General features: G+C 38.9%; 1 protein-coding gene across 8 annotated transcripts in view; it reads left to right on the top strand.

The window, feature by feature from the left end:
- Positions 1-21,008, top strand: part of Fut8 (fucosyltransferase 8) — a 206,669-nt gene extending 185,661 nt beyond the window's left edge. For all 8 annotated transcript variants that reach the window (XM_035444994.1, XM_035444999.1, XM_035444998.1 and 5 more), the window contains 3 exons: positions 355-531; positions 10,992-11,142; positions 20,009-21,008. In XM_035444994.1, the coding sequence (XP_035300885.1) occupies positions 355-531; positions 10,992-11,142; positions 20,009-20,326 (646 nt within the window). In that variant the 3' untranslated portion in view covers positions 20,327-21,008. The remainder of the gene's footprint in view (positions 1-354; positions 532-10,991; positions 11,143-20,008) is intronic.
- Positions 21,009-27,278: the final 6,270 nt, after the last annotated feature.

The raw sequence follows: 27,278 nt of genomic DNA, 5'->3' as shown, positions 1-27,278 counted from the left end.
TGGCATAAGAATGTTACAAGCATTATCTTTAAGCTTTGAATTCCGTTATGATTTTGGTCTCAAAAACCAAAAAACTTAAATCTGTTGATTCCAGGTTCCCATATATTCTTGGATATGCCAATTACTTTTTCTGTAAGCAAGTGTTTCATAAAACTTTTACTTAACTTTCATATTGACCTGTACTATTCAACATTCAGCTATGTTAAAGTATTTGTGAAGTGTTTTGAAATGATTTTATATTTTCTAAGGTGAGAATAAATGAGAAAATGTTTTAATATGTCTCCAGTGCCCCCATGACTAGGGATACTAATTGAGTACCAGTACATTATCAGTGTGCTCTCCACTTCTCCCCAGAGTCCATGTCAGACGCACTGACAAAGTGGGAACAGAAGCAGCCTTCCATCCCATTGAGGAATACATGGTACACGTTGAAGAACATTTTCAGCTTCTCGAACGCAGAATGAAAGTGGATAAAAAAAGAGTGTATCTGGCCACTGATGACCCTTCTTTGTTAAAGGAGGCAAAGACAAAGTAAGTTAGACCAACAAGTGGTTCTGTATGGGATTATCTCTTAGTTGAAGAAAATCCTTAATTCTGGGAACTTGTGGTTCTTGTTGCTAACTAATAGGTTCCAAAATCAAAGACTACATGTGCAAATATTAATCTAATCAAGTCATACCTTACTAGCTGTATCTGATGCAAATTAAGAAGTCTAAAATGAATTAGACTGCTGATTTGTGTAGCATCACTAGCAGTCATCATTCAACACAGTACCACACTTCTTAGTACCAAAATCTGTTTAACATACTAGAGTTTCCATAAATCAAATTTTGTAGCCTGGGGCTTAAGTGACAGAAGTTTATGTCTCACAGTTTTGATCTGGGATATTCCAGATCGAGGTCCTAGTGATATTGATTTTTACTCTGAAGTTTCTTAGCTTACAGGTAGTCACTATCCAGTCATGATACACTGTGTTGTTAAGGAATTTCCATTCTGGGGATGGAACAGACCATTAGTATATGGTACACCTAGTACTACTGTGGCATTAGGGGAAGCACATAGACAGACTTTGATGATTCCCCCCATGGGAGGCCTTACCCTCCCTGAGGACTGGATGGGGGAGTGAGATGGGAGGGTTGGTGAGGGGAATGGGAAAGTGGGAGGGAGAGGGAACTGGGATTGGTATGTAAATAATATCATTTTAATTTAAATAAAAATTAATTTAAAAAGAAAGAAAGAAGCACATAGACAAAGCCGTGAGCAAAATTGGAAATTCTCAGAAGATCTGGGCGAATAAAATTAAAAGATAAATTATTTATGAAATAGAGGAAGGAAGAAAAATTTAGTCTTAGCTCATTATACTACCTCCTCCAAAAATCATCCCTAAGCTTTGAGTAAGTATCCCTCCTCTACATATTATTGGTGTATCATTGAATACTTGTGCACTTCTGTCTCCTTCAGTACATTTTATATACTTTTGATGAGAGTCCTAGCTGTGGTATAGGCCTAGTAAATATTGAATTATTTACTTAGACAATTTGAAAACATTTTGTTAGCAGTTAATCGTTTAAACTGTTTTCCTATCTAGTATACTGCTTGGTCTCTTTTATCTGTTAGTTGGGGGTGGGAAAAAGAAACATTTAGAGTAAAGCCTAATATATAGCTGTTTCTGTAAGTCAGCTACCCAAGAAACTTATCAGCCAAATGTAAGACTAAGTTAATATAAGAGCTACACTTTAAGTGACCATTGAGCACAAGACATTAAAGTGTTCATTTTCAGTTTAATATTCGGATGCACCAAAGAAACAAACAGGAATGGTCCACTCATTTGTTTTAGATGAATGCTCATTCATTTTAAAACACTAGACTCAATTTGTAACTTGGTTAGAGAAAGGATATTATTCTTGTCTATTCTTTGACTTATTCTTGAATGTATCACACACTTCTTTTTCCCTTGACTGGCGAAATAATTCATGTCCATTAAAAATATAGAAGTTCATAAATATGAAAAGAAAACAAAGGAAAAATGCTACCCACATTCTCATTACCAGTGATGGCCATCTTTTAAATAATGGCATTTTCCTCCCAGAAATTTGTATAGTCACATTTTTTGTTTTATTTTTTGAGATGCAATCACGTGGGGCCCAGACTGGCCTCAAATTCACTATGTAACTGAGGATGACCTTGAATTTCTGGTTCTTCTGCTGTTTGTTTTAAATTTAATTAAAAACTTTTTTTTTCATTTTACATTCCAACCCCAGTTCCCCCTCCCTTCTCTTCTCCTGCTTCTCCACCTCCCCCCAATTTCCCCCCATTTCCCCCCCCCCAATCCACTCCTCAGAGGAGATAAGGCTTTCCTTGGAGAGTCACCAAAGTCTGGGATACCAAATTGAGGCAGGAGCAAGCCCCTCCCCCCTGAATCAGGGGGGAGTATCCCACCATATGTAATGGGCTCCAAAAAGCCAGTCCCTGCATCTGGGATAAAATCTGGTCCCACTGCTAAGGAGCTCCCCCAAATAGATTCAGCCACATAACTATCACCCAAGTTCAGAGGGCTTAGTTTGGTCCCATGCAGCTTCCCCAGGTGCCAGTCCGAATAGATCACTGCATCCCTATTATGGGATTGCTGGATTATATGGTAAGTCTAATTTTCACTTTTGAGAGAGCTTTATCTGTTAACGTACTTGTTTATGCCCTTCCTACAGTATACATGGAATCATTTGTACCACAATCCGAGTGACATTTGTTCCCTCTTTTTGTTAGCAGTCATTCTGAAGGGTGTGAGGTGATATCTCATTATGGTTTTCATTTTCATTTTCCTGGTTCTCAGATGATGAGCACTTTTTACATTCCTTTTGACATGTAGTTAAAAATTAACCCCTTATCAGGTACATGGCATGTGCATGTTTTCCCAGTCCTTGGGCTGCCTCCACAGTGTGTTGTTTGCTTTGCAGGGGTGTTTTAGTTTGAAGACTCCTACTTGCTGTTTTTGTTGCCTGTGGTTTTAGAGCCTTGTCTAAGACATTGTTGACTATACCAGTTTCCCAGAGCTTTTTCCCAGTGTCATCAAAATAACATGTAGTCTCCAGTCTACACCAAGTTCACTTACAGATATCTTTTGCTTTTTGCAAGGATCTGTTTTCATTTTTCTGTCTGTGGATATCCAGTTTTCCTAATACTATATTTATTACACAAACTGCCCTTTCTCTATTGGATATTCTTGGAAAATCAGGCCATAGGTACTTTGGTTTATTGTGGTGTTTTCTATTTCACTAGCCATTGTGTCTGTTTTTAATGCCAAAACCACATTGTTCTCATTACAACTGTGTAATATACTTTGAAATTGGGGAGTGTGAGACTTCCAGGTTAGGGGATTTTGCTCAAGATTGCTTTGAAATTTAGATCTTTTCTGCTTCTATATAAATTGTAGGCTGTTTTTCTACTTCTGTGGAAAATGACATTGGGATTTTTTTTTAAAGATTTATTTATTATGTATAGTCTTCTGCCTGCATATATGCCTGCTGGCCAGAAGAGGGCACCAGGTCTCATTACAGATGGTTGTGAGCCACCATGTGGTTGCTGGGAATTGAACTCAAGCCCTCTGGAAGAGCAGTCAGTCTCTGCTGTCTCCAGCCCGACATTGGAATCTTAATAGGAATTGCATGGAATCTGCTGGTCACTTTGAGTAAAGAAGTTTTTAACAATATTATTGAGATTTGCACTTTTGGAATTTTTAGGTTCATTCTTCAGTATTTTATACTTTTTAGCATACAGATTTTCCACCGACTGGGTTAATTTCACTCTTAAGTATTTTATTTGTGCTATTATAAATTGGATTGGCTTCTTAATTTTTTATTAGAGTAGTTTGTTAGCATATAGAAATGCTACTGGTTTGTTTGTATGTTGTATGTTTATTTTTAACCGACAACCTACAACTTTACTGGATTTATCAATCAGTTTTAGAACTTCAGTGGATGCTTAGTGTTTTCTAATTATAAGACCATGCCATGAGCAAGCAGTTATCTCACATATTCCTTTCCTGTTTGAATACCTTTTTTTGTGAGTGGGGAGGGGGAGAGTGTCTGCCGGTAGTAACCCAAGCTGGCCTGAAATTTGTAACCTCCTGCCTTAGCCTATTTTCTTATTTTTTATCTTACAGGAAAATTTGTCACACTTCCAGTATTCAGTGTGATGTCATTTGTGGGCTTGTCATATATCCCCTGTATTATATTGATATATCTTCCTTTTTATACTTATTTTTTAAAAGCTTTACCATGAACAGATGTTGACTCTTGACAAATGCTTTGTCTGTATCAATGAGATAGTCATGTAGGGTTTTTATTGCTGTTGCTCTTCCTTTTGTTATTGCAATGGATCATGTTTACTGACTGTTGTGTGGTGAGCCATCCTCACATCTTTAGGACAAATCTCATTTGATCATAGTTTTTAAATGTTGTGTTGAATTTAATTTAATTTGCTAGTACTTTATAGAAGTTTTGTATCTGTTCATTAGGAATATTGCTGTGTAATTTTCTTGTAATGACTAGTGACTTTACTCTTAAGGTATTGCTAATCTCATAAAATGTTTAGAACTGACAGCTATGGTAGCATAAACCTGTATGGCACTCAAAAGCTAAGGATGGAGGTGTGTGCTGTCTGGGCTTTGTAACAGTTCCCTGTCTCAAGACAAATAAACCAAAGATCTGGAAAGTCTGTATTCTATCTTTAAATATTTGGTAGAACTTAGCAGTGGAACTTTGATGGCAAGCTTTTAATTACTAAGTGTCCTTACTTGGTGTTGTTTTGTTCAGATTCTGTTTTTTGTTTTTTTTGTTTTTCCTTATTTAGTCTTGGTGAGTTGATGTTTTTAAAAATTCATCCATTTCTTCTAGATTACCCAATTTGTTCATAGTAGTCTCATGGTTGGTTGTTTGGTTTGGGTTTTTTTTTATTTCCATAATATTGCTATTAATGTGGCCTATTATTATAATTATTTATATGATGTGTGTGTTGGAACATTCCTGTGCCACAGCTTCCATGTGGAGATCAGAGGACAACTTCCACCTTTACATGGCTTCCTGAGATCAGGTTGTCAGGCTTTTGTGCCAAACTCCTTTACTCACTGAGAAGTCTCACTGCCCAGTTTTATTTTTCCTCTTCCTTCCTGAAATTTTTTTGAATTTCCTTGTTTCTTCATAAGTCTAAAGCATTTGTTGATTTGATCTTTTCAAAACATCTGTGATCTTTTCAATCATTTTTCTAAAAATCTCTAAATTGTGTCTTAGTCTTAGAAACAACTAAGAAACAACCTTCTACTTAGTTTGTCTTGTTTTCTTCTTTTTCTCATTTATTGAGCTACAACATGAGGTTGTCTGTCTGAGGGTTTTCCTCTCTGTTGGTGTAGTGTATTCTATGAACTTCCCTCTCAGGACTGCTTTGGCTGCATCTGGTCCATTTGCCCTACTGTGTTCCCATGTTTGTTCTAGTTATTTTGACTTCTTTGATCCATCATTTCAAGAGTATTTTGTTTAATTTGTACATATTTGTGAATCTTACAAGACTGCTTCTGTGACTCATTTCTAACTAAATAACATTATAGGCAGAAAAAAGTTTTATACCCAACATATGCTTTCTTCAGAAGAAGGTTCTGTGTATATTTGAGGAGAACACATATTCTGTTGCTTTTGAACAGAAGACTCTGTAAATGGCATTAGGTCAATTTGGTCTGAAACGTTGTCCAAGTCCATGTTTTTTTGTTGTTTGTTTTGTTCTATATTGTTAAAAATTTTTCATGTGGGGATGTGTGTGTGTGTGAGTGTGTGTGTGTGTGTGTGTGTGTGTGTGTGTGTGTGTGTGTGTGTGTGTTCAATGTATGTGTAGGTTCCCACAGAGCCTAGAAGAATGTGTTCCATTGGGAATCTGTAGCTGGAGTTACAGGCAATTGTGACTTTCCCAGTGTGAAATGTGGGAACTGAACTCAGGTCCTCAGTAAGAGCTGCAAATGCTTTTAACAGCTACCTAGTCTCTCCATCCCTCCAGGTTGTTTTTTTTTTTTTTTAATTGATTTTTCTGTCTAGAACTTTCCAGTGTTGAATGAGAGATATGAAATTTACTGATTTTATTGTATTGCAGCTATCTCACCCACTGATCTTTGATGCTACTTTGTATATTTCATTGATCTAATATTTATAATTTAAATAAATAAATTTTATATAAATGTAAATTTTTATAAATTCACAACTTATAATAATTATTTAGTTTGGTTTTGTTGAGATAATAATTTGCTATGTAGCCCAGTGTTGTAATTTTAAAAAGGGGCATGAGAGAGAAAGACACCATGTGACAAAGTTCATGGAGGGTTTTTTTTATTAGGGGAAAGGGATTATAAAAAGGGGGAATGGAAGGAGGAGACCAGCCTCTGGGGACAGGAGCAGTGGGGGAGAGGAAAGAGAGACAGAAGGGAGGAATGGAAGGTGAGCAGGGCCCTTTAAAAGGGAACATAGTGAATACGCAAAGGTGGTGCTCTTAGTGGCAGCAACTGAGGGTGTGTCCTATCAGAACCCCAAGGGCAGGTCAGTACAGATGCCTAAATACTAACACCCAGACTAGCTTTGAATTCACAGTGTCTCTGCCTCAGCCTCTCTGGGGCTGGGATTATAGGTACATGCCACTATGACCAGCTTTACAGTTGTTACAACTTCTTGAGAAGCAACATGGTTTTGAGTTGAGCTGTTTCTCTTGCAGTCTTAGTGATTGAAATATAGGTGCTACTGCTTTGTGTTGGTCTTTATTTGCTTATAACATCTTTCCCTTTTCTTTATTTCTATCTTCTAGTGTCCAGTGGTGATGAGTTAACACTGTGTTTAATGACTATACCTACTGTGTGAATTTGCCATTGACTTAAGCAATTATTTTTCTAGTACTGGATAGTTAGGTTATTTCCATTGTTTTACTCTTATAAATAATGACACAAAGTGTGTCTAAAATAACTACATTATTTCCTCAAGCTACATTTCCAGACTTTTAACTGTTTAGATAAAAGGATATAAACATTTTACAGCATTGATCCCGTCCCACACATGACATTTTTATGCTGAGCAACCAGATACAGTTGGCAATATCTCCTTTATTGTGGGAATACTAAAACCTGAATTTCTTCTTTATACTCAGCACCTTTAACCTCCTCCCTGTAGTGGTCTAGCCAGGAGTTTTCTCTGTGTTCTACTATAAATTCACTGGTAAAACTTTATGCATATTTTCCTCTTTGGCAATCTTTTGTTTTAATACCCCAAGTCATTTTTCATATATTAATCAGAAAAATTTAACTGTCTTTTATCTTCTTCTTTTACTCGAACATTTCTACTTTGAATTAACTCTCTTTAGATCTCTTGTGATGGGTTTTGATACTTAAGCAAATCAACCTCTGCTGTTCTTCTTTATAAGAGATAAAAAGCATTCATTTATCCTGCAACAGATATATTGTGCCCAAAGTAATTTACTTTATTGTAAGAACTTTCTGCTTTAAGAAGGTTAGATGAAAATTTAAATTTCAATGATTCATGGGCTTCACACCATAGGAAGAGAAGCCATTTTCTAGGTAGTTTATCTGAAAGGGGCATCAAGATAAGCATTGTTTATCTAATTCTTCATGAATCTGTTGTCACTTGGCATTACACCTCAGGTTTCTTTGGGCTAAAACTCATCCATGAGGTCTTAGCACTGGCTTCACAGGAACTGTAGCAGCCATTGCCGAGGTACCAGTTACTGTAACTTACAGTAGAGAATTTAAAATCACAGAATCACTGGCAGTCAAAGAGTAAAAAGTACCAAATTTGTCCATCAAAGATTGTTGTCTAGGGTAGTGAAGATTCAGGTGATATGAAAGTGGAAGATGAAGCCTTTATAAAAGCTCCCAAATAGGATATCGGAGCAGTTGGACGGATGAGACAGGGGAATCATAAGTTTGAGGTCAGTGTAAGCTGCATAGTGAGTTCAAAGCAAACCTGGACAAAACATGGTGAGATCATTTCTTAAAAGAAAAAAATCTCACAAATAACGTATTTGCATATTTAGTTTGTTCCTTATCAAACATTTTAAACGAGCTTTTCCTAACATCGGGCACTTTGAAAGTAATAGAAGGAAGAAAAATGTTTGAACATTTTTATATGATCTATAAGTGTAGCTGTTCTTTGGAAAGAAGAATCAGCAATAGGTGTTTTTTTTTGTTTGTTTGTTTTAATTCCTCTAAGGGACAAATTATGACACAAGACGCCTAGAATACAAAGGCAAATAAAAGATAATACATGGCTCCTTATCTCAGAATATCCAACTGGTAGACAGTGTATACATGTGACAGATGATTACAACATAAAGAAGTGTCCTGCAGGAGTCATGTACCAGACACAGAGAAATCATAAAGACAAGTGTATTTCTACCTATAGACCAACTCCAGGAAGTTCAGATTAGTTTACAACAACTGCAGTATGGTTAGTCTGTTTTGGATGGTATGAAGGTAAGTTTTTATAAGATAGTAAAAGAAAAACATTATCATTATCAATCCCTGAAACGTCCAGGAAAAAGAAGCCCTCTGCTTACACAGCTGAGGGCAACACCCCACCCCACCCCCGAGTCTGTGTGTATAGAAGCTTCCACCCTTGTCCCATTTTTATTTGCTTTATTTTTGTTTTTCCTACTTGAAGTGTCTTTCATGAAACTCTTTCACATAATAAAGACATGAAAATCATCAGTTTCTGTTGGTCTGGTTCTGTAGCAGGGCTTTTAGTTAGGAAAGCCCTGAATGTCAGTGTCACTTCTTAGTAAGGTGGTCACTTCTTTATCAGGTTCACTGAGTTCTACACTACACTAATGAGATTGACTTTAATCAAGGGTAAAACCCAAAATAGTTTTGCTTGTTCTTATTCTCTGCCACCCTTATGCATTTGAAGATATATTTGTTACTGTGTTTGCCTCATTCCTGGGTGTGTAGCTTCATGGAGATCATACCAAAAATTTTAGTGTTTTCTTTTTAGAACAAATGTGACATTTTCTTCACCTCCCTGATGATGAACTGAGAAGGGGAAAATGTTAAAAATCAATGAATAAATAAATAATAAGGCCTACTCGGTTTGAATACTACCTACCAGTATAAAACTGCCATTTTACCAGAGGCAATGAAGGGAAGCTCCTTAGTGGTCATGAAATGATAAGAAATCTGAAGTGGGGGGGAGACAAAGTCTTGGACAAAGGTGGCACTCACATGTTCATGCATTTAGTCCCAGCATTGTGTGGACTTCTAGGTCCTGTCATGTGAGGAAAAACAACCTTGGGGCGTACTGTCTAGAGCCAGAATATAAACTGACAGTTTGTAGGTAAAGAAGTGCTTTTATCGCAAGATGATACCTGTTCATCTCTTACCATGTTCCTGATTCCCTTGTAGGTTTGAGAGTGCTAAAGTAACATAGCAAATGAATGCCTATGTTTAATAGAGCTTAGATTCATGAGACAGGGTAGGGATACAAGCAGTAAACCGTAAATACATACATCACATAACAAGATGAACGATGGTCAAAAACAAGTCAGGTAGAAAGGTTAGGAGTTTCACATTTAAATTTCAAATCCCCACTGATAAGATGATTCTGAGTGGAGATCTAGGAGACTAAGGATTAGAATTAGACAGATGCTTATCACAGCTAAAATTTGTTAAGCATTTGCTACATGTGAGGTACTCTTGTAAGCACTCTATGTGTTAATTCTTATGAAATTATACATAGGAAGCATGGCTGTTATTCCCCATCTTGGTTAGGGTTTCTATTGCTGTAATGAAATACCATGACCAAAGCAGCTTGGAGAAGAAAGGGTTTATTTGGCTTACACTTCCATATCTCTGTTCACTACTAAAGGAAGTCAGGACAGGAACTCAAGCAGGGCAGGAACCTGGAGTCAGAAGCTGATGCAGAGGCCCATAGCTTGCTCAGCCTGCTTTCTTATTTATAGAACCCAGGACCACCAGCCCACATTGTGTTCACACCCACAATGAACTGGACCCTTCCCAATCAATCACCAATTAAGAAAATGTTCTGATCTTATGGAGACATTTTTCTCCCAGATGACTATAGTTATGACAAGTTGACATAAAACTAGCCAGCACATTCCCTTTTTCAGCTAAGTGCCTAAGATTTCAGTGTCAGTCTAAAGACCTATTAGATGGTAGACTTTTAGAAAAAAACAAAAACAAAAACAAAAAACAATTTTGGTATTTTTAAGCACATCTCTTAAGTAGGACTATCAGCAATATTCATTGGCAGACATCCACAAGGAGCTTGCTTTCATAAATCCAATAGAATGTCTTTTCTATTACTGTATGGCTAAGAGTAGATAGCTGAATCTTCAAAAAGGGTGGGAATTGAAGATCATTGGTTGTCATAAATGTTTTAAGTATTTTTAAATTTATTTACATTATTAATTTGTAAAAAAAATCAATGAAGAAGACTTTACAAGTTTACTCAAATCTGACCTGTCACAATTATAAATTAAAACTTTAAGTGAGAGTCTGTCCTGATGTATTTCTTCAACAGCTTCATTCATATATGAGAAAGCTTGGATAAACTCTTAGAAGGTTGCTCATTACAAAGAGACTTAGAAGCCTTCAGTTTTACTCTGTCATGAGATACTTAAAGGTCATAATGATGTATGTGTTTAAGATAATATACCCATAATATATTTTTGTAAAACATGGTTCTGCTACGTAGCCCAGGCCAGCCTTGGACCCGTAGTCCTCTTGTCTCAGCCAGCTGAATATTTGGACTATAGGAATGAATATCTCACCACACCTGGCATCAAGATATTCTGAAGTAGTTTCTTCTCCATTGTTGATTTGAGAGATGCTTCAACTACTCTATTAAATGTTATCAGGAGGGAGCTTTTGATTAAAGAAGTGGTCTCCCTTCTGTAGAATACTTAAGTTTAGTCATGTACAAATCTCTTTTTTTCAGGTACTCCAATTATGAATTTATTAGTGATAACTCTATTTCTTGGTCAGCTGGACTACACAACCGATACACAGAAAATTCACTTCGGGGCGTGATCCTGGATATACACTTTCTCTCCCAGGCTGACTTCCTTGTGTGTACTTTTTCATCCCAGGTAAGTGGTAGCACTTTTTAGTGGCCAGTACTCAGTGTTGTACTGTGCCAGGAAAATTATTTGTGAGTCTGTGTTTTTTGTGTTTGTTTGTTTGTTTGTTTGTTTTCGTGACAGTGTTTCTCTGTGTAGCTTTGGAGCCTATCTGGTACTGGCTCTGTAGACCAGGTTAGCCTTGAACTCGAAGAGATCAGCCTGCCTCTGCCTCCCGAGTGCTGGGATTAAAGGCGTGCACCACCAACGCCCAGCATTAGTCTGTGTTTTTAGTGTTAGTATGATTCCAGTATAATTTCCTTAACTTAGTACTTGAAAGACCCCCGAAGAGGTACTTTCGTAGAAGGAGACCCGCACCCAGGAATCAGCGAGACCACGAACTTGGATGCAAAAGCAAGAGGCTTTATTGGAGATACGGGTACCCGGGCGACTTAGCTTCTGTGTGGCTAAGCGCCCCGAGCCAAGGGAAAGGGGTCCTTATATAGGGAAAAAGGCGCAAGCTAGAAGCAGGGATTCTATTGGATAATTCTAATGAGGCATTGTACAGAGCTATTCCCATTGGTCAATGTAAATGAGGCGCTACTCAGGGTTATTCAAATGAGGCGCAGTACAGAGTTATTCAAATGAGGTGAAATACAGAGTCTTTCAAATAAGGCGAAATACGGAATCATTTCTATTGGACGGTTCAATTGAGACACAGAGCCATTCCAGATCAGCATATTCTCAAGGTCTGGTGTCTGGTACAACAGACTCAATTCCCCCCCCTCCTCGTCCAGATAACTGACCTTGGGGGCGGAGACCTTGGGACGGAGTGTTTCTCATCGGGCGGGGGCTCAGGGGCAGGGCCCCAGGCCGGCTCACTTGGTGTTCACTCTCGTGCCAGCCCACCTGGTGCTCGCCCTCGTGCTGGCCCACCTGGTGCTCGCCCTCGTGCCGGCCCACCTGGTGCTCGTTGCTCGGCCCCAGCCCCGAGGCGCGGTGCCAGGCGGGGCGGGCCGGGGGCGCGAGCCCTGCCGGGGTGAAGGCTTGGGAGGCCCCGGCAGCTCCGCGGCCCCCGTGTCCTTGGCCTTGGAGGCGGCTCCCCGCTCGCAGCTCCTGGACAAGCAGCACCGCTGCTCTCCCAGCTCAAGTTCCCCTTCCAGGCGCCGCCCACGCTGCATTCTCCAGCCCCTGGCCGAACCCTGGCCCTGCCCTGCTCAGTCCCCGCCGCGCTGCTCTCGGTTAACTGCTCCTCCCGCCTGCTCCAGAGAGAACACCCAGCACCGGCACAGGCGGGGAAGACAGAGGGGCAGGGGGCATGCAGAAGCATTCCGAGCGGGTCTTTCAGTACTGATATCTTTTGTGAAAGAATAAAGAGATCCCATAGAAAAGCTGCTTGAGCACATTGAATATTTAGTTGTTTACAGCAATGGTTGAATACATCTCCACTGAAGTCACTTAGTAAAGTCCTTTAAAGTACTTGGTGGTTCATAGCATCTAACAGAAACAGCACGTGTTTAAGTTTACTTTGTACTTTCCTGATTCTGCAAGTGGTTACTATATAGAACCCATCCATTTTAACACATCAGTACACTAATATGGTGAGACTTAAGTTCCCAGCCTTTTGCCTCACTTGCTTGCTTTATAGTAAGAACAGTAAATGCAAGTCTTTTACAAGTCCTATTGCATTTCTGTTAAGCAAGAAGCTATATATTAAATTTAAATAATTTAAACACTGTAATACCTCAGTAACTCCTTGAGTTTGATTGTTGCGTATAGGTTATGGGTTTGGTACATGTGTGTGTTTATGAGGTATCTAATCAGTCTTCTGTGCCCTATGCAATACTGGTACTGCAATACTTACTGTGAACTTTATACTTTCCCCATTTATCCAGTTATCACTGATTAGCTTAATTAACCAGGCATTGAATGACTATGCTCAAAGTTACACAGTTACACAGGATTTAAAAGGAGTTTGAAGATATGGGTCTTGCTCTCATTCAGAATCAAAATACAAGTAGAGGACAATTACCCAAAATTTTAAAAGGTGTAAAATGAGTGTGCTTAATGCTGAGAGCCTCATGGTAAAGAAAATAAGTAAGAGAAAAGTGCAGTTTCCATGGGAAGGAATTTCAGGAAGAATAAAGAAATGGACCATAGTTTTTTTACAGTATGACAGTCAGTACCTTATCACAGTAGGATGTTGATAAGATTTTCAGAAGGCATTTATCAATGCAAAGGCTATATATAGTTCTTCATAGTGAAGTAAGAATATAACTCACTATATAAAAACAGCTACACAAAACAGGAGCCACACAGCAGGAATCCTAATCTCTACAGAAAATCTTCTTAGATTTCAAATTTCCATGGAGGCATCTAATGGCTTTGTTTAACTGGGATGAGAATTCTGTCTGCAAAAAGCACCTTTTCCTTTCTCATAACAGGTCAGGTGTGTATCTACTTGACCCCACTCCTATTTCTGAGAACCTAGCTACAGGTTCTGCAGACTGAGCAGGCTATATTTAGGAATGAAATGTATGTATGTATGTATGTATGTATGTATGTATGTATGTATGTATATAATGTACATATATGCATATGATTAAAGTTAATGAAAAAAGAGGCCATGAATTTGAAAGACAGTGGGGAGAGGGGCATGTGGGAGAACTAGGAGGATTTAAGGGAGAAATGATGTAATTATATTATTATAATCTCAAAAATAAAAGAAAAAATTTTAAAGAGTCATTTAAACAAGTAAAATAGCTGAGTACTTCTTGCCAAACATGATGACTTCAGTTCACAATTCAATCTGAGGGAATACATGCATGAATTCATTCATACATGAAAAATAAAATTTAGCTTTAAAAAAAAAAAAAGGAGTCACTTTTCCTAGTCACTGCCTGCCCTGTGACTCTAAATTTTAGCCCTGTCTGAAGCCTGTTCCTCCAGTCCAGTGTTTCTAAACCTAGGCACTGCTGGCATTTGGAGCAGATATTTTGTTATGAAGAACTATACTGTGCATTTAGGGTGTTTAGCAGAATTCTTGTCCAGTAGCACCCTCAACACAACTTGTCAAAAACAAAAATGTCTCTGGACATTGCCAAATGCCTCTAGCAAAGCTGCCTTGGATGAGAACCACTGTTCTAATCATCAGTTCTAAAATCAATCGAAAGCATATGAGTCTCATTTATAGGGATGTGCTCAGTGTGTTTGCTTTCTTCTAGCCCTTCTTCTTTATTTTATTTTATTTATTTATGTATTTATTTATTTTGGTTTTTTGGGACAGGGTTTCTCTTCGTAGCTTTGAAGCCTATTCTGGCACTCGCTCTATAGACCAGGCTGGCCTTGAACTCACAGAGATCCACCTGCCTCCGCCTCCAAAGTGCTGGGATTAAAGGCGTGCACCACCAACACCTGGCTTCTTCTAGCCCTTCTTAAGAATCCTTTCTTAAGCCCATTCTGGGATAGAAAGTAATCAGTTTTCTTTTTCCTTTTAAATTTGTGCTTTAGAATTTTGAACAGCCAAGATTTTCTAATGATGGCCTAGTCCAGATCACAAAAAGTCCTAAATTCAAGGCTCTGGATGGTGGAGAAGGAATAGCTAGCCATCTACTAAATAATCTACTGTGTTGAGCTAGAGGGCAGCCAGCTATAGCATAGATTATAATTGCCTACTAGATAGATGTCCATTCTCTTCCTTCCTCAGCTTGTATTGGTAATGCTAATTTATTTGTGCAAGTGTTCTGAAAGTACTCAGCTTTTAAAATAAACAAAAATAAAGCTGTAGAGATGGTTCATCAGTTAAGAGCATTTGCTGCTCTTACAGAGGACCAACGTTTGTTCTCAGTACACCTTTAATCACACCCAGTGCTCAGGAGGCAGAGGCAAGAGGATCTCTCTGAGTTGGAGGCCAGCCTGGTCTACAAAGTGAGTTCCAAGACAGTTGATGCTGTTAAACAGAGAAACCCTGTCTCGAAAAATAAAACAAAACAAACAAACAAAAAACCCACCATGGCCAAAAACAACTTGGGGAGGAACAGATGTATGTCTGTTTTTTCAGGTCACATGGCATCCCTGAGAGAATTCATGGAATAAATGGAAGGCAGGAAACTGGGAGCAGAAACTGAAGCAGAGGCCATGGAGGAGTGCTGCTTATTTATGCGCTCCCGCCTGGCTTGCTCCGCCTGCTTTATTATGCCATTCAGGACTACCTGCCTAGGGGTAGCCATGTCCCTGGTAGACTGGGCCCTCCCACGTCAATCATTAATCAAGAAAATACCTTACAGACTTGCCTATAGGACAGTCTTATGGGGCAGTTAATCTCTTAAGATTCCTTCTTCCCAGATAATATCTGTGTTTATGTCAGATTGACAGAAACCAACCAGGACAGTGACATTTCAGACATAAGTCAGTCATACTATAATGTGTTGGTGGAAAATGCCATGCACAAACCATCTACTTGATCACTTATATTCTTACTTACTAAAACTACCTTACTGAAACAAACAAATTATAACTGAAGAAATGAAAGTAGTTGGAAGCTCATTGGTAGAAAAATGAAATATCAGAAAGTTTTTCTGAAAATTCTGTTTACTAAGTTGTAGAATCAGTTTTTATTACTCTGGAATCTGATTTACTAAAGCAATTGTAGATGCTTAAAGACCTTAACGTTGGGACTGGAGAGATGGCTCAGCATAAGAGCACTTGCTGTTCTTCTAGAGGATTCAAGTTCCGTTCCCAGCACCCACACAGTGGCTCACAAACATCTGTAACTCTAGTTCAAGGGATCTGGTGTTCTCTTAAGAACATACATGTGTGCACAGACATACATTCAGGCAAACACCCAAACACATAAAATGTAATGATCTTTTTGTAAGAAGTCTTTTATGATTTTGAAAATAAACTTGGTAAATCTTAAAAATATAAAAGACCTTAATGCTGAAGTTTACTTTGTTTAATGAGAAGCATTGCTTAGTAATTTGATTAGTTTTTCCCTGTGACAACTCCCTTTATAACAGTTGTTAAAACAGTCTCATGCCCTATTTAATTCCAAATCCACACAACAGGAATGGCTACATTATACACTTTGAATCAGATTTTGGAAAGCCCAAAAGACAAAATTAAGAGTAACATTCACTTTTTGGGTAGGAATTTCCATTGAGGTGTAGTTTAAGAAGCAGTGGTGAATACCTTCTGAGAATAGCAAAGAGAAAATACAAGATAAAAGATGTGACCCCTGTGCCTGCTTCCCAGCATGGAGGACAAGAAGTCTGTCTTGCATCAGCCTGGGTACCCCTCACCTTTGGCACTGGATGCCGTACTGTGCCACTTGTATTGCATTCATTTGGACATTCATGCAGTACAGCAAAAACTGGTTATTTTCTCTCATGGTATAGCAAAACTAAGCAATCTAAAGGAAAGGTGTGCAGATATTCCAGCGTCACCCACTAACCTGAGAGCAATTTTCGGATTCTCCGACTAGGAAAACCTTGCCTGACTGTATAATTTGACAAAAGCAAGGTCCTATATGCTATGTGAAAGCTTGGAAGCCCATATACTCAGCTAGATATTTATTCCTAATGGTTATATTCAGACTAATGGATACTTACCTTTTTAATATTTTTAAAGCCATTATTATACCTGGGTTATAGCCTTTAGCAGGAATGTTTGCTGTCAGTTATCACTGTATGCTTAATAATATGCTAGAAAGTGATGAAGTGGTGTTGGCACAGAGTGAAATAAAATAAACTGTATACAGCCATGTTTTGTTTGTAAACCAAGCCCTGCCTGTCTCAGTCATGCACACTCAGAGTACCAATCTTGAATATTGCCATCGGCTGCAAGCCTTCATTACCTACCACATGATTTGAGGGAGCCAAATGTGGTTGAATGCAACCATCAACAATGTAGTGATCCTCCTAGCCCTTAGCAGTAAATTGTCCCAGGATTGAGTTAAACAACAATTATTTATTCAGAATGTTGTATATGGACCTTAAATTTTAAGTATCACCCATGGGCTTGAACACCTACTGTGTGGTATATACACTTCCAGTTGCTTATCCAAAAGCAGTCTTATATTGTGCTTGAAAGCACATACTCTGGAACCAGAAAGGATTCTAATTGTGGATGTAGTATTTATTATCTGCTTTTATGTTTTTTTTTTAAGATAAAGTTACAAAATCTCTCTAACATAAACTAATGTTAAAATTTTCACAAAAAGAAAGAGAGACCTAGGTTGTGGAACATGGGGCAGTGCTGTTCTTATGAGAGCAATGCATTAAAAAATGAAGAGAGAGAATTGTTGTAACTGCTAAGGTAGAAATTGTGGTGGTCCTGAGAAACACAGCCCTGCATTTCTGCTAAGAACAGCAGGAGAGTGGAAAGAAGGACCCTGAAGAGGAGACTTGGGTTTCCCCAGGGATGTTGTAGCTCTTAGGTTGTCTTTCTGGTGCAACATAATGGATGTGGAGTATAAGATTTGTTGTAGAAAATATATGTGACAGTTACAAATATACGCAGGTTGCCTGGGTTTGAACTTGAATCTACCACTTACTAATAGTGTAACGGGGGCAGATGCTTTTATTTTTAGTTCCCTTTGGCATCTGTAAGAAGAATGAGAGAATCTTATGGGGCTCCTAGGAGGATTATGCCAAATAATATCTCACATCAGTATTTGACAGCAAAAGCTCAGCAAACATTAGCTTCTTCCATGTTATTTAGTTTGTTATTAGTGGAGCTTCATTATTTTAATTACAGTTATGTGTCTCAGCAGTGAGGATATTCTGAGGAATGTGTCATTAGGCATTTTTGTCATTGTCAGAATGTGACATACTATGAACTAAGATAGCTACAGAGTTCTGAGGATGTAATCTTATGAGACCACCATTGTGTATTTGGTCTGTCATTGATGATATTTGTTTCTTTCCAGAGTTCAATTTAATTTTGATTTCTCTGTGTAGGCCTTTGAATTTGAAGTTTAAAAGTTGTAAATTGCTTGCTTTTATTCTCATTTTATTATAGTTTTTGTTTCTACCATTGATTCCATCTATATCATGGCAGTCCCAAAATAAACTTAGTTTGTTGACAAAGGTAAATTGAAAACAAGCTGAGCCTGGTGGCACATGCTTGTATCCCAACATTAGAAATATAGAGGTAGGAAGACTAAGAATCCAAGGTCACCCTTAGCTACGTAAAGAATTTGAGGCCATCCTGAGCCCTTATCTCAAAACAAACAAAAATCATTGTCTTTATTCTTTCTGTTAATAGTTGAAACTATAGCACTAAGATTTAGGTCAATTTCATTTAATCACTTTGTATTTTAATTCCCAAAAGAAAAAGAAAAAAGAAAGTTGTCTAACTTTAGTTTGGGTTACCAGTTACATCTAGCCTTTGAGAACTGCTCAAGGTCCTTAAATTCAGATTCTCCAGGAAGTTGAGGTGAAGGTTAACCTAGTCATTTTACTTGGTCCAAATAAGGTATTTCTCAGGTTAAAGTGCTTGTCTGGGTACAAGGCCCTAGTTCACTGGCCAGCATAATTGAAAAAGAGAGAAAAATCAAAACATCTTTATTCAGTTTTTGAGCTCCAGAAATGCCTCAGTCTAGAGACATGTGCTGAGTCATTCAAAAGTGCCATTAGCAGGTTAATAGCTATTAATAGTGATTTCATTTCTAAGTGGATGCAAAATGTTGGCATAAGGACAATGAAAATTCATTAACTGAGATAACCAAACTAGAGATGCAGAGAAATTTGACCTGCATTTAGATCTCAGTCAGAATATAAAAAAGAAAAATGTTCTAAGCAAAATGATAGTTCTCTCCTGTCATGACCTAACTTAGGAAGGGATGGAAAACCCATTCTACTTTCTAGTGAATCTGTTCATTGCTTGAGTGCTACCCTTCTGTGAAGGTGGCCTAGCTTATCACTCAACATATTAAATCCAGGAGGTGAAGTTCAGGGCATGTGATTTTTACGTGCTAGCTTGGACATCCTTTAACAGCAGAATCTTTTAAGTCATTTTAAATCAACACTAGTTGGGCAGATATGTCTTCCTTAAAGATTATTAGCCCAGCTGATATCAGTCCAAACCTGCTGTTATGAACACAGCATACTTCAGAGCTCTTTAGGAATAACTGATATGTTTAAACCCACTTGCTCACTGGTCATCAGTAAATACATAAATCTCTATTGAGGAGAGTTCTGAGAAAACACTATGTTAAAAGTGGATAGAGGGAGCTAGAGAGATGGCTCAGCCAATTAGAGTGCTTCCTGCTCTGCTAGAGGACCAGAGTTGAGATCTACATTGGGCTGGCCACTCACAGTTCCTGTAACTCCAGCTCCAGGGGGATTTGACAGCCTTCTGGCTTCTACAAGCACTTGTACATGCACACACATGCACCATGCACATAGAGAGACATATGCACATATACATCAATACAAATAAAAGTTAATTCTTAGCAATTTAACTTTTTTAAAAAGAGTGGATAAAAGGATGAGAGCAACAACATTTGTGTTATTTGAAGTGCTAACCCCAAACCTTAAATTCTCTAGATAAAAACTTGATCTTATTCATTTTTGTGTGACTAGTTCATAGCTTGGAAGATCATGTAGCTCTTTACAATATTTATTAAAAGCCAATTAGTTCATATTCTTACATTACATTGTACAATATATGTATTGTCCCTGCTGTTTTAATTCTAAAACACATGTGTGTACACGAGTGTGTCTGTCTGTGTGTGTGGTGTGTGCATGAATGAAGAATAACTATCCATCACCTGACAGCAATGGACTGTTCTCAGCCCTCTCCACCCTAGAGCCCAACTTTGGTTAGAGATCGCTGTGCAGTAGTATGGTATTTACACTGTGTACTAACATACTCTTTTCCCCTCTTTCCCAAGGTCTGTAGGGTTGCTTATGAAATCATGCAAACACTGCATCCTGATGCCTCTGCAAACTTCCATTCTTTAGATGACATCTACTATTTTGGAGGCCAAAATGCCCACAACCAGATTGCAGTTTATCCTCACCAACCTCGAACTAAAGAGGAAATCCCCATGGAACCTGGAGATATCATTGGTGTGGCTGGAAACCATTGGAATGGTTACTCTAAAGGTGTCAACAGAAAACTAGGAAAAACAGGCCTGTACCCTTCCTACAAAGTCCGAGAGAAGATAGAAACAGTCAAATACCCTACATATCCTGAAGCTGAAAAATAGAGATGGAGTGTAAGAGATTAACAACAGAATTTAGTTCAGACCATCTCAGCCAAGCAGAAGACCCAGACTAACATATGGTTCATTGACAGACATGCTCCGCACCAAGAGCAAGTGGGAACCCTCAGATGCTGCACTGGTGGAACGCCTCTTTGTGAAGGGCTGCTGTGCCCTCAAGCCCATGCACAGTAAAATAATGTACTCACACATAACATACAAACGGATTATTTTCTACTTTGCCCTTTAAATATTCTGTCCCCATGAAACAAACACTGCCACATTATGTAATTTAAGTGACACAGACGTTTTGTGTGAGACTTCAAACATGGTGCCTATATCTGAGAGACCTCTGTGATTTACTGAGAAGATGAGAACAGCTCCCTTCTGTGGGGAAGTTGGTTCTTAGTCAGTGGTGGACTCGCCACTGAATTCACTGCAATCAACAGATTCAGAATGAGAATGGATGTTTTTCCTTTATATGGTTGTCTGGATTTTTTTTAAAGTAATTTCATCAGTTCAGTTCATCCACCTCATTAATAAATGAAGGAATATACCAATAAAATCAAATGAAATATTCACTGTCCATTAGGAAGTTTTATAAAACAATGCCATGAACAAAAAATTCTTTAGTACTCAATGTTTCTGGACATTCTCTTTGATAACAAAAATAAATTTTAAAAAGGAATTTTGTAAAGTTTCTGGGATTCTGTATCACTGGATGATGTAGTTATAAGCTTTGTAGTAGAAATATGGGAAGTGGGTTTATAGCTTTTAAGATTTTTTTCTACTTTTGTCCTACTTTTTCTATTTCTGATAGAATAATCATATTTCAAGAGAAGCATTGGTCCCCTCTAATACTAGTAACTGGCTTTAGTCATGCATATTATATGAAGTTGCTAAGAACACGCTTTGGGGGAGGTGTTCACTCTCTTAGTTTGATATTGTTGACTTGATATAATTGAATGAAATAGTCATTCTCTTGCTTCCAGTGTAAGCAATAATCCATAGCAGGTTTGTGTGGTGATCTCTCTTACTGTGGCAATTGTCACTTTTTGTGAATTGGATCTCATTGTTTCACCCAGGTACACCCTGTCTGAGGAGTTGAATCTGAGAAGTTGGAAGCTGATTGTGTTTCTAGAGTATATATCTCATGATATAGAATCTTGTAAACAAACAGGAGGGGGTCTGGAATGAGATCCAGAGTAAGCGTAGAATCATCCGTTCTAAGTTTCCTTCTAGGAACCCATATTGGAATTACTGCAGAAGAGTGAGACACCTTCTCTCCTTTCACAGGAGAACCCCTATCTGTGTGGAACTCCTTCTACAGAAGCATTTCATAGCACGTGTTCTAAAAGGACAGGGACTCTGTAAGTAGCCCTGGCTTCCCTGGAACTTGCTCTGTAGACCATGCTTAAACTCATAGGGATCCACCTGCCTCTGCCTCTGCTTCTGGAATGCTGGAACAAACAATGTGCTCCCCACACCCAGCTTGCCTCCCAAATGAAAGATTTGGTCTGTGTAGGAGCTAGTAGTAGGCCTGGTAGTAAGTATCAGGGTTGCAGAAAGAAGAGCTTAGTGAACTCTGACCCTTACAACCTCAGGAAATGAAATCTTCCCACTAAATGCCCTAAATTCTCTCAAAGTCCACCCTTCTGAAAGAGCAGAACTTTGAACGGTAGTGTTCAGCAAATTTTCATTTCATTTAGACACACATAGAAATCAGGTGAAATGGGACCACCAGCTGAGCAGAGACAGGCTGTGAATGAGTCACTCTCCGGCTCTCATCTGACTTGTCTTCAGAACATTGGGAATTGGGGGTTCTATCTGTACCGCTGTGGAAGCAAAGGTAAATCAGTTTCTTTTCATCCAAAACTGACCCGGTTCAGCGGTGAAAGGAAAAGAATAAAGTATGAAGGAAAGAAGAGTGGTTTTCAAATGGAGGCAAATTCTGTGTATTTTATCCTTGAGTTCTTGTCTAGTTTCTTCAGTTCCTCTTTGTTCACCAAAAGCATATTTTTCTTTACTAAAGATAGTTACGATAATTACATTGAGGATCCTTTTTGTGGGGGCAGGGGATTTAGCACAGTGGTAGAGCACTTGACATACTGAGTAAGGAATATTAGATTAGGTGTAGGTGGGCCCCAAACTCCCATCCCTGTCTTAGCCTGCCAAGTAGTAGGATCTCGGATATGTACCAGTATGTCTGGCTTTGTAACTGTTTCATGCTGTAGGTTCTGTTATATTCTTCCTAAGAGTGCTGCTGCTGCTGCTGCTGCTGCTGCTGCTGCTGCTGCTGTTTGTAGGAACATAGTGATAAATATATATATATATATATATATATATATATATATACATATATATGTATATATATATGCATTAGTGTTTTGCCTGCATGCATGTCAGATCTTGGAGTTGCAGTTTTGAACTGCCATGTGGGTACTGGGAATTGAACCTGGGTAGTCTGTAAGAGCAGCCAGTGCTCTTAACCGATGAGCCAGTCCCAGGAATACTCCAGCCCCAGGAACATAGTTTTAAACTTCGTTGAACTCTGCATGTAAACTGTCTTGGGTAGGGTAGCAACTCAAATCTTATTTTAGTTCTTTTTTCTTTACCAGAGTTTGTCCTGCATATATTTCAGGGTACAAACAAACAAACTAGACAGAAATTATGCTCAGAATTTAAGTTACTACCTCTTGCTTTAGCTCCTTTCTTTTCAGATTTCCCTCTCACTTCCCAGCAACTATAGTTGATGACTTTGTAGTGTCCTGTTTCTCTGTCCAGAAAGACAGCAGTTGTCTTTCTTTTTTTTTTTTTTTGGGTGGGGGAGGGGTTGGCTTGAGACAGGTTTCTCTGTGTGACATCTCTAGCTGTCCCTGGCCTGGAACTCACAGAGATCCACCTGCCTTTGTGGACATTAAAGGCATGTGCCACCATGCCCATCAAGACTGCAGGTTTCTATCAGCTCAAAAGTCATCAAAACAGGACATTCTCCTGGTGCTCATACTTCCCCCATGGTTCAGCCTGCCTCTGGAAGTTTCTGTCTTGTCCTGTGCAATTGAGTATTCATTCTTGTGTATTGTGTTGAAACCATATAGTTGATCATCAGAAAATGCATTCATAAGGTGTTCACTCCACTGCACAGGACCAGAACTCTGAGAGACAAACTTAAGTGAGAAAGCATGACAGCAAGGGGCTAAGCAACACTGCTGACCATATCCAGAGAAGCTTTCCAGGAGTGCTGTATTGGAAGCCGTCATGCTAAGATGGTGATTCCTTTTATCCACACTGCCTTCTTAGAAAGACTGACATTTCTTCACCACTTGGCACTTTGTCCATGAGGACCTGGTACTTAGAAATCCTCTCTTACAGTTAGAGTAGGAGGATTTGGATCTTTCCCTTGTTGGGTGACTCATTTTTCAAAAGGCTTACCTGGAACCACATTACTACCCTTCTACTGAACACAAATAACAGAATTCTACATATCAGTGGCAAAGCGGTTAACTGTATTATCAAGGTTTTCCTGATCCTTTACTCAAGCCTAACATGTTGACTGAGGTTCTGAAAAAGTTCAGGCCTATTGTGAAAGGGCTCCAAACCAGGGTTTTGTTGGGATCCAAATAAATAAGTCCAGTTGCTTCCCTCTGAGAACTTCAGTTTTCCCTTTTCTTTTTAGTCAAGCCTGTTTCCTAGATCCCCACTAAATAAAGATAAAGAACAGCTCCAGAGTGGAAGTTGAGGGCTAAGAGACAAAAAAGGGACTTCTTTAGCCACAGTTCACTGTCCGATATGTTCTTTGTGCTACCAGGAGACTACAGTGACTTCAGTAGACTTTTGTAGAATAGATGTTAGGTTTAGAGATTGGTCAATTTGCAAACTTAGCAATGACACCTTAATTTATGCTAGATACAGGCTCTAGAGAATTTTTTAAAGGAAATTTTATGCTGACTTGTTCCTGGCAGCATTTTCCTTTATAGAAACATGGAGAAGCTGTTCCAAGGCAGAAAAGAAATAGAGTTTAAAGGTCCTCTTGTCTCCTACTGTCACCAATGCTATACATGCTTGACAACTTGTTCTTTGACTGTGTTCTCTTGTTTGTCCAAATCAAAATCTCTGACTGTTGGTCTCCTGAGCTATTCAGAGAACCACCTCCAGTTCAGTTGTCACCTGCTCTTTCTTCTTTTTGTCCTCAAGACTACCTTGGTTTTGTGTTGCTACCACCTTTATTGTGGATGATCTCATGGAAATGGTTCTTTGTACTAGTCCATTCCTCATGTCATTCATATACCTATTTACTCACAGAGACCACAGTTTTGTTGTTGGCATCTGTAAGCTATAAATGCAATTAAGCAACTCCTTGGAGAGTTATTCATAAGGTAATTTGTGGACCTGAGACATAGTGGAGCTGGGCCCTCTGTATTCATGTCCATTTAAACTCAACATTCCCAAGAGTTTTACTAATCAATGTCACTACCCTTGATGGGAACATTTTATGTAAAACTATGACAATCCAGACAGACTCTGCACCTTTTAAAAAGCAATCTATTGAAGACTCTGGCCATGGGCCACTTAATGTTTTAGGAAGAGTTCAGATCTCTTGTTGCCCTCCTGTTATGAGGAACTTTGTCATCAGTAACCGTTCTCAGTAACCTCTCTTCCCACATCACTGTCCTTTAGAAGCTATTGTTTCTTAACTGCCTGTGTGGGTAGAGAAAAGGCCATTGACAAAAGCATGTAGATTCATAACCCAGCTGGATATGAGAGCATCTGTGGAGGCGGGAATCTGTATCACTCTGTACCCAGAGCACAAATATTTTAGTCTGTGGGTGTGGTCAGCAGCCTGAGGAATGATGGACTTTGTGTTCCAAGTTTGCATTCTGTAGAGGATGACAGCCACTAAGAATTTCTGGCCAAGTGAAGGACATGGAAGGATACAGGACAAAGGTGGTGCTTCCCATTCAGAGCACCTGTAAGTGCAGCATATCCTTGAACCTCAGATCTCTAAGAGAAAGCCTACAGTGCTCACCATTGTTCTGAATGAGGGAGGCTTCTGGCTCTAAACGAGAGTGGGTGAAACTTCTTCAGAACTTCATATTCTTCGTTTATGGAATAAATTAGTTAGTCCTATTCAGGCTTTGCAAATTGGACTCCACATGTCTAAATGAAATAGTAATGGTTCAGCATCAGCTAGCTGATTGTTGTCCCAAGGGCATAATGCATCAACATCTTTGTCTTCCTAGGCAAACAGCATCTATTTATTGTGTACAATCTTCAGATTTTTAAAACTGTAGCAGATAATTAAATAAAACAAAAGCATGAAGCCAGGCAGTGGTGGTACATGCCTTTAATCCCAGCATTCCAGAGGGAGAGGCAGGTGTATCTCTGTGAGTTCAAAGACAACTTTGTCTACAAAGCAAGTTCTAGGACAGCCAGAACTGTTGCATGGAGAAACCCTCTCAAACAAAACAAAACAAAACAAAACACATGAAATATACAAAATAGTTAAAAAAAATTGACTAAACTGTTAATAACCTCTGGACTAGACTGAGAAAGTTCTTTCTGAGGCCCTTCTAGTCTTTTCACTGTTTCTTAAGTTATATCCACAAACATTGGAATTGTTGACAAATATAACTGGTGTTGGTAGGTTACATGGCCAAGAATGAGAATGTGAGTCTGTTGTTAAGGGTAAAGAACAAATGGCTCAAAACAAGATTGCTCTACTTTCAGGTTTGGCTTCATATCCATTGCCTCAGCAGATTCAGTCTGAGACTTCTCTTTCAGGAAACTCATATGTCAAATAATGAGAATTCTGTAAGTCAGTAATTGGCATGCTATGCCCACCTCTTGTTTTTATAAGTAAAATTTTATTGGAACACAGAATGACCATTCACTTATGCAGTGTCTGCACCTTCTTTCCAATTGCAACAATACAATTGAATAGTTGTGACAAAGATTGACTGTATGGGCCAAGAAACCTAAAATATTTACTATCAAGCTTTTTACAGAAAAAGCTCACTAACCCCTGCTGCAACTTGTCATATTATTTAGATTAGAATCCATAATTCAAAGGGGCTCAAAAATCCCAAAATACTGAGTCATGAAAGACAAAACCTAAAGTATAGTGGTAGTATAGTATGTCCTTTACTGATCGGTATGATGACTTTGGTTAAAAGTGCCTCTCCACATAATATTATAATAGACAAAAGCCCTACTACTGTTTACTAGGAAATTGCTTGATAAACATAAATCTACACTGTCTACAACATCTGTTGCATTCCTTCCACATGCAAGAGCTCTATTGTAGTGTGTTTGGTGAAATGAGGCTAGACTTGGAATCTTTGGAATCTGTGCTGCTGATACCTTGGCAAGTCTCACACTCTGGCTAGGTCTTAGTTTTCTTGCTTTTTATGATGATGAGAACTCAACCTTTTGTGGGGGAGGGGTTACTGTAGTTTTGAGACAGTCGTGAGTGTCCTCCTCTGGTCTTGAATTGTCCATGTTGCCACAATTGACCTGATCCCCCTCCTTCCATCGTCCTAGTGCTGGAATTACAGGTGTGCACCACCACCACTGCTGCTTTTCTTAGAGGCTGGGGACTGAACCCAGGGGGCTTCATGCACTCTAACCAAGCTCTCTAACAACTGAGCTACAACCGAGGGCGGGGTGGGGGGGCGCAAGTTGTTTTGAGAAAGTAGACCTAAGAGGGCTTTGTAAAGGCTAACAGCTCTGCAAAATTAATTACCACTCAGGTTTTGGACAGTTTCTGTAGTTGAAGAATTCAGTAGTCCTGAGCAGAAGGACACAATTTAAACAGCTTGCAGAAGGATTCCGACTACAAAGATGTGCACATACAAAATGCCCTAGAAAGGTAACTGCATGAGCTATACACATTTGCGCTCGCTCGCTGGTGCACTGATGGTTCTCCCTGACCACCTGCTATGTGCCAGACATGCTTGGC

This window comes from Cricetulus griseus, chromosome 5 (assembly GCF_003668045.3).
Source record: "Cricetulus griseus strain 17A/GY chromosome 5, alternate assembly CriGri-PICRH-1.0, whole genome shotgun sequence".
In the NCBI taxonomy this organism is placed as follows: domain Eukaryota; kingdom Metazoa; phylum Chordata; class Mammalia; order Rodentia; family Cricetidae; genus Cricetulus; species Cricetulus griseus.
This window is presented reverse-complemented; position numbering and strand designations above follow the sequence as displayed.